The sequence below is a fragment of the Emydura macquarii genome, unplaced genomic scaffold (assembly GCF_026122565.2).
Source record: "Emydura macquarii macquarii isolate MOO-44397 ecotype Brisbane River unplaced genomic scaffold, CSIRO-AGI_Emac_v2 contig_1253, whole genome shotgun sequence".
Lineage (NCBI taxonomy): Eukaryota > Metazoa > Chordata > Testudines > Chelidae > Emydura > Emydura macquarii.
Window position 1 is genome coordinate 64,562,800 of NW_027131390.1, and position 12,135 is coordinate 64,574,934.

The 12,135-nt window shown below is 42.5% G+C and overlaps 1 protein-coding gene across 1 annotated transcript in view; it reads left to right on the top strand.

Annotated features, from left to right (window-relative positions):
* Positions 1-5,756: 5,756 nt before the first annotated feature.
* LOC137152985 (collagen alpha-2(V) chain-like) overlaps positions 5,757-12,135 on the top strand; it is a 95,676-nt gene continuing 89,297 nt past the window's right edge. The window contains exon 1 of the mRNA XM_067547911.1: positions 5,757-6,000. Within this exon, the coding sequence (XP_067404012.1) occupies positions 5,895-6,000 (106 nt within the window). The 5' untranslated portion in view covers positions 5,757-5,894. The remainder of the gene's footprint in view (positions 6,001-12,135) is intronic.

Sequence of the window (12,135 nt, forward strand, 5' to 3'; positions counted from 1 at the left end):
CTGAATTCTTTCATGATTGTAAAGTACTTTCAGATCAAATGGAAGCTGCTATAGAGGCATAATGTATTATTAAATATTTTATATATTTAGATCTATAGAAAAATACTTTTTAAAGACTAAAAATGAGATTGCTGAAATTAGCTACAACACATTAAAAAACTGGCATCATCCTCCGATGTTGAGCAAATATTTAGTAACATGTCTGAGTGCACATTTTTGCCAGCTTGGTACAAGTTAATGAAATGTAGTTAACCCAGGAACTGTTTCTACATATGCAACACAATGGGAAAGTTCTTCATACTATGTTTAAAAGAAGCCCTCAGGTGGGTATAGGAATTTTAATGACTCAAATATGTGCATGCTCTGAAGAATATTAAGCCAAGAATTGCTTGTTTTCTTTGGCCTGGCCTGGAACTTTAACTTTTGGAGCCAGCTAGAACAGTCTGGTATACCCCAACGATCTATGCTAAGAGGGCAGAGAAACGTTACTATGTCCCAGCCAAAGGGGAGGAATTTCTGTTCTCTTACCTTGCTCCTAGCTCTTTAGTGGTCCAGGCTGCCATAGCGAGATCTAGGCAACAACACCCTGATCTTCCCTGACTGGTAAGAAGTGCAAGCATCTTGACTTATTGGAAAGGAAGGACTTCTAGCCTCCAGTTCAGAATAGCCAGCTACCGAGCACTAATGGATAAGTATGACTTCCTGAACTATTCAAAATCCATGGGCTTTACTGACAGATATCCGCAGCAGGACAGAGCTCTCATAGATGGTTGCCAGGACTGCTTTTCAATCAGTGGAGGATGTGGCTGAGACATCTTCCAGGATAATGGCTGCTGCCACTGAATTGCACAGGGAGTCATGGAACTATGCTTTGGGGTTTCCCAGGGAGGTTCAGTACACCGCTGAGGAACTATCCTTTGAAGAGACTTGTATGTTTAATCAGAAGATGAATGAGTCTTCACACCACTTAAGGACCCCAGGGCCACTCTTTGCTCTCTGGGTATATATACTCCTGCCCTGAAAAGAAAATTTCATAGGCAGTCTTACAAGCCTAGACTGATGGCTTGACAATTCTACCATCAGACATCTTATGAGCCAGCCCATAAGAGGCAGATGCTTCAAAAACCCACTTCTCCGCACTTTTCATATCCTAGTGCCAGCCCTCGACTAAATGTTATTTTTGATGGAACACCTTGCGATCCCCATGCAACCTTTGATGATCATCTAACACCCTTTTTCAACACCTGGAGTGCAATAACAATGGACAAATGGGTACTGAACATCATCCATTCTGTCTATGCTACAGAGTTTGTGCCTATCCCTTCCAACACTCCCTTCCCCATTCCCTTTAGGGGGCCACTTTCATAAGAAGATTCTCAAATAAGACATAGAATCCCTCTTAGACCAAGGAACAATAGAGCAGGCTTGCCCTCGGTACCAACGGAGGGGTTTTTATTTAACATACTTCCTCATACCCAAAAAGAAGGGTGGTTGGAGACCTATTCTTGATCTTCACCATTTCAACCTTTTTATTCGCAAACTCAAGGTTCGCATAGTCATGTTAGCATCTGTAATTCCATCTTTGGAAAAAGTCATGTGGTTTACAGCTCACGATATGAAGGATACCTACTTTCACATGAACATCCATCCTGCTCTCAGACACTTTCTTAGATTCATGGTGGGCTCTGACCACTTTTGGCAGCAATCAGTGCATACCATCCACTGTCACAGGGCTACTCGATCTTCCCATACCCACTGATTAGCAGCTTCTGGAACAGTCTAATCAGAACCTTTCTGCCTATTAATGAAAAGCCTACCCCACAATCGGACTTGAATCTTGTTCTTTCATTTATGCCTCCCTTTGAACTATTAGCTTCTTGCTCTGTGTGTCCCTTTTCCATGGAGGCTGCATTCTTGGTAGCCATTGGTTCAGCTAGGAGGGTTGGTGAACTTGGAGCACTGATGGTGGATCCTTCTCACACTATATTCCATAAAGACAAAATTTCATTATATTTACACCTTAAACTCACGCCCAAAGTAATTTGAGTTTCACCTGAACCAGTCAATTCATTTTGTGCTCTTCATTAAACCACATGCATCTCCAGAAGAAAAGAGACTCTATTCCCTCAACATTTGGTGAGCTTGAGCCTTTTACCCGCAGAGAACAAAACCAATTAAAGTTTCTCGGATTGTTTGTCTCTATAGCGGAAAGAGTCAGGCTGTATCTTCTCAAAGAATCTCAAAATGGATCTCAGGCCGTCTAATCTTTCCCCCAGCCTCATGAGTTAAGAGCTCATTCCCCAAGAGCATAAGCAACATCTATGGCATCACTTCAAGAAGTGCCTCTACTTGATATCTGCACTGCAGCTATGTGGAGTTCCATTCACATGCTTATGTATCATTATGCCTTGGTACAGGACTCCTCTGCTGATGCATCTTTTGGAATGGCAATCGTTCGTTTGGCTCTGCCGTCTACAACCTCACACTCTCCTCCTATTTGAGTACTGCTTGTCAGTCACCCACAGTGGAATTACACATAGGGATCAGCCTTCAAAGAAGAGAAAGTTACTTACCTTATAATAAATGTTGGTTCTTTGAGATGTGTGGTCCCTATCTGTATTCCACTACCCACCCTCTTTCTCATCTTCTTTGGATCTTCTTTGTTTTGTGGTGGAGAAGGAACCGGCGAGGTGGTTGGTCTGCTCCACCCTTTATTTCCTTAGTTGGAGGCATGAGCTGAGCCATGTTGCTGGTGTGCTTTCAAAACTCTCTGGTTCCGAGTGCATGGACTGCATGCCTACTCCACAGTGAAATACAGATAGGGACCACACATCTTGATGAACCTCCACATGGTAAGTAACTTTCTCTTTCTGGTTCACATATTTACAGCCCACTTTTGAAAGGGGAAATTTCCTAGAGATCCAAGTTCTGTATTGCATGAAATCTAAGACTAATTTGGTTCCACTTTGATACCGGCAAACCTATACAAATGGGCACAAAACCATCAAACCAAAACTTACCCTATGGGCTAGCAATGAGGTCTGGCTAAGGGAAAGTTGAGTTTATTAAAACAATAATCCCTTTCTTTTTTTGGATTCCAGAGCCTCTGAATCAGTTCTAATTAACATTTGTGAGGCACTTTCAAACTGAACTTGTAACTGTTGCACAGCTCTAGAGAGGACCTTCCCTAAGCAATTGCCAGCCACCTGATCCCTTTGTTTTTTTCTCTCTCACAGCTGCCTTTCCTGACCCAAAGGGACTGTGGCCTTTCTACCAACACAGACACTGTAGGGCCCTAAAAGACAGGAAGATTGTCAGGGAGACGGTTCACTGCTGGAGGGGGATTGAAGTGAGGGGACATGGAGGGCTATAAGGAATCGTAGGGGCCACCATAGGTTACGATAATTAGGGTAAGCATCTGAGATCTTGGGACCTTATCCATAAAGAATTTCATACTAGAGCTTGTCAAAAATCAGAAGAAAAATGTTGTGAAATTTTCATCCCTTTTTCTGGTTAATATTCAAACTTCAACAAAAAAAATCACTGGAATTTTGAAAAATTTTGACCAGCTCTACTTCAAATCTTTTTGAGGTTCCTTGTTACTGGAAATGCATTCGGCTCTGTGGCGACAAATTTACTGTGTATTCTGATGTTCATTTTTGTAATAAGATCATGTAGTAAACTGTCCTCAACTTAATAAAAGTGCATATTTGCTCATGCTGTGGACTGGTTTGCCATGTGGTCCTTTATGAACGTTGTTAGCACCAAGCACTGGTAGATAACTAGAGACTGCTATAAGTATTTTGGCAGTGCTGAGGATTGTTTACTGCTTCGTAATGAATTTATTGTTCCTAATAAGTAGATTTAATATTGAGTCTAGAGTTTGCATATCTTATTTTTATTCTGCTTGTAGTGCTTTAAACGTAGTAAGAATTATTTAGGGAGACAAGGAGATTATAATGGGAGCTGTTACTGTCACGTCTGAGCAGGAGTAACTTTGGAAGTGTGTGTGAAATATTCCCTGGGCTCCATTTTCCCCTGTATCAGAGCTCCTCTTGATGCAGGGGAGGTGAGGCTATTAAGGAAGAGATTATCTTTTCCTGATTCTGTGCTGATCCAGATCTGGCATCATCTTAATTGTTGCTCTAAGGCCCTTATGCCAGTGGAGGTTCAGCATAAAATAGCAGTGCTCTGCCATAACCCATCCTACCCCTCTTCTCTTGTCCCCTCCCCCGACACACTCCTTGCACCATATGTGGTTCAGGAGCTAGCTCTAACAGTTTTATGACAGTGGGGACTTCCCCTGTGTCAGGAAATGCAGAACAGTTCTATGGTGATTACAACCGGAGCTGGTCAACACTGTCCAAATGTAACTTTTTTTTTTTGAGAAACTAATGGATAGGTACATTTTTGGGAAAAATTTCTCCTTTTTAAAAAATCAGCTAATAGACGGAGTCAAAAACATTTACATTTGAAATTTTAATGGGGAAAAATAGATACAAATTCTTCTGAGAAAATGTGAACAATATTTCTGGGTTTTTTTTCCTTTGACCAGCTCTAATTAGGACCATTGTCACCTTCCTGCATTTGCACCACAAATCTTGGCAAGAAAGTCTACCCCTCACTACCGCCACTGAGAGCATGGTATTGACTCTTGCTCTGGTTGCTCCAGCCTGTTACTCCCTGGCTGTTGATACTGGACTTTACCTTTTCCCGTTCAAATGGCCAGGAAGGATATAACCTTTCCCAGCAGATGGCTTTATAAACATTCCCACCCAGCAGGTACAGGTGATCCCATCCCAGAAGTTAGGGGGACATGGGTTGAGCTTCCCCAGCCCCTCAGCTGTGTTTGGGAGGATGAGGTGAAGGGTAGAGTCTACTTCCAGTGACTAATTGGGTATAGAGGTTTCAGGCAGTTCTCTCCCAGTATTAAGTTTGGTAGAAAACTCTCCCAGTTGCTAAATGGGAGGTGAGGATTTAGGTAGATCCCTTCCAATTGCCAGGGGGCTGAGGCACAGTGACTGGGGGAAAGGTAAGTAAGTAGACCCCATTCTGGCTGCCAGGGCAGTAGAGCTTCTTCCAGCAATTTGCAATATTCAGGGAGGTAAATTTTCCCCGCAGCAGGTAGGACAGAGGGGGCAGATGGGCGAGAGCCCCCTTATGGCAGTAGAAGCAGGGTAATTCCCCTTACAACAACTAGCTGGGGTTGGTAGCTAGTGTGGTGTCTTAGGGGGCAGGGATGGTGGTAGATATTGCAGCAACCTGAGCTGGAGGTGGATAGTTTAACTCCCAGTCAAAAGGGATCAACAGGGAAGGAGAGAGCCACTTCCCAGCAACTTGGAAGGGGTAGAGTCCCCTGTCAGTGGCAATAGATGGGGTTTAATACTCTCCTATGCCTGACCCCTTTCAGCAGCCAGGAAAGCATGTAAGGAGCAGACCCCTCACTTTCCAGCAGCCTTTTGTCCAAATATGTTTGAATCCCTTAATAAAATGTTTTGATACAGTATCTTTACTGTACAGCAGCAGGAAAAGATCCTGAGAATATACATGTAAAAGGGAAAGTTCAAGGAAAACTGAAGCTAGTTCTGATTTGGTTGTTTACCATCAATCAGACTGTTGCTTGGCAGGGACTGGATGACTAAGAGCCTGAATAAGCTGAAAAGGGGCAGGAAAAGAAGTGGAGGCAGCATTCTTCCTATTTAAAGCTGCATCACTTGAAAAAAGTGTTTGCAGACTGTGCAGGAGCTGGTGCTGGAAAAAAGAGCTTGCAGACTTTGTCCTGGAGCTGGTGCTGAAAGGAAAAGATCCCACAGCTGACTTCATGGTGCTAAAATAACCTTACATTTTTTGCACTTTTTGCTGCCCAGGAGGATACACATGTCTAATATTTAGACATGATGGCAATCTGGGTGCAAAGAACTTTTTTTATTCTTGCTGCTTTATTAGGGCAATTTGTAACAATAAAAGCACAAGAAGAATTTCAAGAAGAATTTGTGGGTGGTGAGTTTCCCTTTTTCTTTGTGTGCTGCGTGTTTATTGCCTAGTTTGGATAATAAGTGCAAAGGAAAGCCTCTGGGATACAGTAATTGTCAGATTTTTGGTTTAAATGCTGAGAAGGGGGCTAAGCGGTTTGCACCTTGGGAATCTGATTGCAAGACAATTGAGTTTTTTAAAGCTGGCACTTTGCAAGGTTCCCAAGTCTCGCCTTTGCTGCATTGTTCTGCAGACCAGCGGAGAACAATGAAATGCAAAACGTTTCTGTGGAGCACTTAGGAATAAACCCTGTTGCCTGGCATTATCTCCGTGTGGGGCTGTGGAGATTGGAAAGTTTCGACAAAAGAAAGTGCTTGGGAAGGGATAAGACTAATGCAGTCTCTAGGGCTGGAGACTAGCCTGAACAATCTGAGCTGAGCTGAGCGAAGTAAACACAGAAGCCTTGCAGGGTGGAGTCTTTTTGCCCTGAGCTGCCTCTGCTTTATTAAATTCTTTGTTTTGGGGAAATACAGAAACGCAGTTTTTTTTCCTTTCTTTCTGTCTTTACTTCCAGTTTTTTGTTTCCTTCTTGGAGAGACCCTGTTTACTTCCCAATGACAGGGTTTGATGGAATCCAGGCTTCTCTTGCATGATACTTCCCCACCCCTTTGACTTGCTTATCTGGAAAGTGATAGTTTTTCCAGGATGTTTGAAGGCAGGAAGCACACTTAATACTTGGTTTATGTGGCATGGCAGGCTTTATGTTCCTTTATATTTAATATCATATAACTGTAAGAAAGTGATTGATATTCGGGAGACCTTGTAGTGGCTTTTTCTACTATCTTGTCAAATCCAGATGCCTTGGTGTATTATGGCTCTTTGAAAAGTGTAAAGACTGGTTATATTTCATCCAGTAGGTATAGTGCCCTAGGCACTACCTTTGCTGGGCTTCTCGGGTAATAAATCATAGTAGAGGTTAATGGGAAAAGAAGTAGAAGTGACTAATAGGCTAAAATGTAATGCAATTTATAATCACTTTATTGCATCCTGTCATTTTCCTGTTTGTTTTTGTTGTTTTGTTATTAAATCTTCTCCCATAATCTGCAATACAGTGCATTGCAAAAGTGATGTGAATTCAAATCCTGGTGAATAAAACAATGAAACTGGTTTGAAAAACGTTTGCAGTTATGTGAGGGGAAATGAGAAGTTTATGATTCTGTATCTTGTGTAAGAAGCCCTATAGAGGGGGCACTTTGTGTAATCTTGGGAGTATGTTTCATATGGTTGCCATAAAGTAGAACATATCTTGTACATTTTTCAGATATAATGGTTACAAAAAGGAAGAACCCGTTATAAAAACCTAGATGTACAATGTCAGACTATTAAAAGAAGAACGTGGAACTTTAATTTTATTTATGACCTTCTTGTAACTTTAAAATACCCTACAAATTTTAAGAGATTTTTTTACAGGGTTAATAAATGCCATTTGTTTGTTCTTTACTATTATGGGAACTGTGGTAAGCCCTTGATAGAACAAAACCTTTTCAAATGCACTTTTTATATATGAGCTCTCAGCAAAACTGTAAGGTGTATTTGATAGGCCAGGTTGTGAAATATGTTATCATAAATTAACTTGTCTCATGTATCATTTTTAATTATTGTTCTTTCTGCTTAAGATTGCACTGGCTTGTGTTTAATTTAATTATACAAGGAACCTCTTCCTGCCATGTTCAGTATAAAAAAAGAATTATTTTGATATTTGGAAAAAAAATGTGTATATATTGAAGCATGGGAGGGGACCACATCCCTATAGTTGGTTTATATGTCAATATGGTGCACTTGTTTAATTATGTATGAAAAATGACATTATATTCTGATTAAGAACCCGATTAAAAGTAATAGAATTTTCAAACATATGGTAAAATAATGGTAGGTCTAATTATGGGTCTAGCCACCTTGAGAGTGTTCCTTTAAGTGTCATTTGGGAGTGCATTTTGATACCATGTTGGAAAGTGTGCTATAAATGCCTCAGCAGAGGGGAGGATGCTCGCCTTCAGTCTAAATTCTATGTATTAGTCCAGGCTAGTTTAGGAGAGCAGGAAGGCCAAATGGAGCCCACATGGTGGCTGGAAGTATGGTCCAGTACTTGGCCCCATACTGAACACTTGGAGTAGGAGTTATCACATATAGGTAAGGTCCTCCTTCTTCCTGCCTTAGGGCTTAGGATAGGAGAGACTGCTGGCAGAACCACTGCATGCTCCTAGGCCATTCCTTTCCTGTGCAACAGCTCTTCGCAGGTTTCCTTAAAAGCCACCCTTAGTGATACACAACAAAAGTCGTTTCAGAAAACTGGAACGCTTCACTCTTGCCTGTCTGAATCAGAGTTGGGATGCTGGGAATTCCCTCAGTGCAGGGGGATTTGTAGTCTGCTCCAAACTCCATCTGTAAATGGCAGCTGATCTTCTGCAATAATTTCCTGGATTTCTGTGTGTTCCTATATTCTCCAACTAGTTCAGTTTGCTTCTCTTATCAGCTTTTGGTTAAATTTACTCCAAAATGTGGAAAATTTACTTGCCTCCTGCATGCCTTCCAATCTCTTACATCTGTAGCGTCTCTCATATTGTGTGGTCAATCCCACTCCCGCTCAATTCAGTGGGTGTTTTAGTAGAATTAGGCCATTTGGTTTCTTCTTGTTCTTCTGAGTGAGCAAGCTCTTAAACTGGAGAGCTTCCCAAGCAAGATCCTCCCACAGAGAAGGTCTTTTCCCTTCGTGGCACTTTCCCTCCTTCTCTAGGACTCCATCAAGGCCTCTCAATGGGGTTGGGATCTACCCAGATGGAAGAGAGAGGGAGTCTGGCCAGAGTAAAGGCAGGGTGTTCAGGGTGGATGTAGGGTTGGAAGATGTGTGCATTGTCCCCTCACTGGCCTCACAGAGCTTATCTGCAAAATGTAATGCAGTGTGCAGACATCCCTCTAGACAGGTCATGGTGTCACCCATGGCAAGGGGAAGACTATGAAAGCTGAGGGCAGGATTGGGTGTAAGTTGCTCAGGGCACTGAACTAATGCAGGGCAGTGGCGTACAGAGAGGAAGGGTGGGGGGCACTGACCCTGGGCATCGGCCGGGGGTGCCAGCCAGGCCTTCCTCAGCGGAGCCGCCCTCCCACTGTCGCATGCGGTGGCACTGACCCCAGCTCAGGCCTGCCGGTGGTCGAGGGCTCCCACTGCGGGGGGGGGGGAGCAAGCATCCTCCTGGCCCCTACACCCCCAAGCTGGGTGCAACAAGGAAGCCGTGGGGACCAAAGCCCATCACGCCTCCCCCTCTGCCGGGCGGCCCGGGGGCATTTGTCCCTGTCACTCCTGCTCTCAGCCACCCTCACAGTGGGGGGGAGGAGGGAAAATGGGGGAGAGCAGGATATGGGCCCACACACCCCCGCCCCACCACGGGGTGCTGCTGCTACTGCTGCCGCCGACAGAGGGGGGGCGCAAAAGAAAGTATTGGCCCCTGGGCGCCAGAGACCCACAGTACGCCACTGGTGCAGGGACACAATGCTTCTGCACAAAAAGCCTCCAGTGGATTCCAGAGATGTTCCATGTTTATGAATGGGTCTCACAACTCATTTGCAGGACATGGAGGAGAAAATCCCTCCCTGCAGTGTTGCCGACTCTCACCATTTTAGCACAAGTCTCTGAATGTTTGGTATTTTTCTTAAAACTTCCTCTCTTGGAGTCACATGATTACATGAGCATCTCTGCTGCCATTTTTTTAAAAAGGACATTTCTGGCTCTTATGATTGCAAAGGAAAATTGGAAAACATGACCCATAAAGGCTATTTACCTATCTTTAAAAGGGGGAACAAGGAGGACAAGGGAATTATTGACCAGTCAGCCTAGCTTCAATGCCTGGAAAGACACTGGAGGAAATTATTAAATAATCATTTTATAAACACCTAGAGGATAATAGGGTTGTAAGGAACAGCCAGCATGGATTTGTCAAGAACAAATAATGCCAAACCAATCTAATTACTTTCTTTGACAGGGTTACTGGCCTAGTGGATGGGGGGAAGCAGTAGAGGTGATGTATCTTGATTTTAGCAAGGTTTCTGACTGTCCCATGTGACATTCTCATAAGCAAACTAGGGAAATGTGATCTAGATAAAATTACTACCAGGTTGAAAGACTTTACTCAAAGAATAGTTATCAATGGTTCACTTTCAAACTGGCAGGTGTATCTAATGGGGTCCCACAGGAGTCAGTCCTGGGTCTACTACTATTCAATATTTCCATTTATGTCTTGGATAATGGAGTGGAGAATATGCTTATAACATTTACGAATGACAGCAAGTTGGAGGGGTTGCAAGCACTTTGGAGGGCAGGATTAGAATTCAAAATGACCCTGGGCAACTGGAGAATCAGTCTGAAATCAGCAAGATGAAATTCAATAAAGAAAAGTGCAAAAATACTCTTCTTAGGAAGGAAAAATCAAATGCCCATATAGAAAATTGGGAACAACTGGCTAGACAGTAATGCTGAAAAAGATCTAGGAATTCTAGTGGATCACAAATTGAATGCAAGTCAACAACGTGAAGCAGATGCAAAAAACGCAAGTATCATTTTGGTGTGTATTAACGGGAATGTCATATGTAAGACACTGGCGGTAATTGTCCGGCTCTACTCAGCACTAGTGAGGCCTCAGCTGGTGTAATAGTGTCCAGTTCTGGGTGGCAGACTTTAAGAAAGATGTGGATAAATTGGAGAGAGTCTAAAGGGGAACAACAAAAATGATTTAAAAAAAAAAAACGTTTAAACCTGACCAGTTATTTTACCTTTCCTCATAGGTCAGGTTTTCTAATCTCAAGAAAAGAAGACTGACGTTGGACCTCATTAACAGTCTTCAAATATGTTAAGGGCTGTTATAAAGAGGATGGTTCTCCATGTCCACTGAAGGTAGAACGGGAAGTAATGGGTTTAATCTGTAGCAAGGGAGATTTAGGTTAGATATTAGGAAAATCTTTGTAACTCTAAGGGTAGTTAAGCTCTAGAATAGGCTTTGAAAGAGATTGTGGAATCCCCAACATTGGAAGTTTTTAAGAAAGGCTGGACAAATATCTGTCAGGGATGGTCCAGGTTTACTTGGTCCTGCCTCAGCGCAGTGGCCTGGACCTGACTGGACTTGATGACCTCTCGAGGTCCCTTCCAGCCCTACTGTGAATTTGTGGAAAATCAGAAAGCAAAAAAAGATTGGAAATTTATTTTTAAAGTCTCATGATATTTTGGGACCTGAGTCATGATTTTTGAACATTTGTGGTTGGCAGTACTGCTCCCTCACCTATGGAACTATGTAGAGAAAACTCTGCAAGGGGAACCTCCTGGAGATTTCCTCCCACCCTGGATGAGGGCAGTCTAATTGAAAGTTATGAAATCTGGTTAGAAGAGAGAGAGTGAGTGTAGTTCACACAAGCGATGCACGTCTGCTGAGTACTTCTAAAAGATCATAGCTGCTCAGGAATTTAAAAATAATTCTGTGCTTTGCCTTTTAGTACTGGAATTTTCACCAGAGTGTTTATAAATACAGATTATTACCATAGAAACCACATCATCGTCTCATCTCCCTCTCACACTCCTATGCACCATTTTTTGTTGAATGTTAATCCTTTCAAGTATTAATCTACTTTAATATTAGCACAGTTAGGATGGATTTTGCAGTCCTTACTCATGTAAGATTGCAGGATCAGTTCCATTAATATTGTTTATTAACATAAATTGTATGGGACATTTTTAACTTGTCAGGAACCTACTTTTCCCCTTTTACATTATTTTAAAAAATGGAAAAATAAAACTTCTGCCAAACAGCAGTCAATTTATTCTATATTTACATAGGGAAACCCAGTTTAGAAACAGCATCTTGTTTTCACTGGGGTCCATCCAATTTTCCATCTGGGTTCACTGAGCCATAGGAGGGTTAAATGACTTGCCCATGATCAGGAATAAAACCCAGGCACTCCCTGTGTCCCCCCCCTGCTTTGTTTAAACAACTAGACCACACAGAGTTTGGTGAGAGAAAAGATATAGTGGGGCAGGAGGTTGTGTCAGGGGGAGGGCACTAGTGACTCTGAGGGCAGATAAGAGTAATTATAATGTGACTGTTCTTTTATGTAACTCTT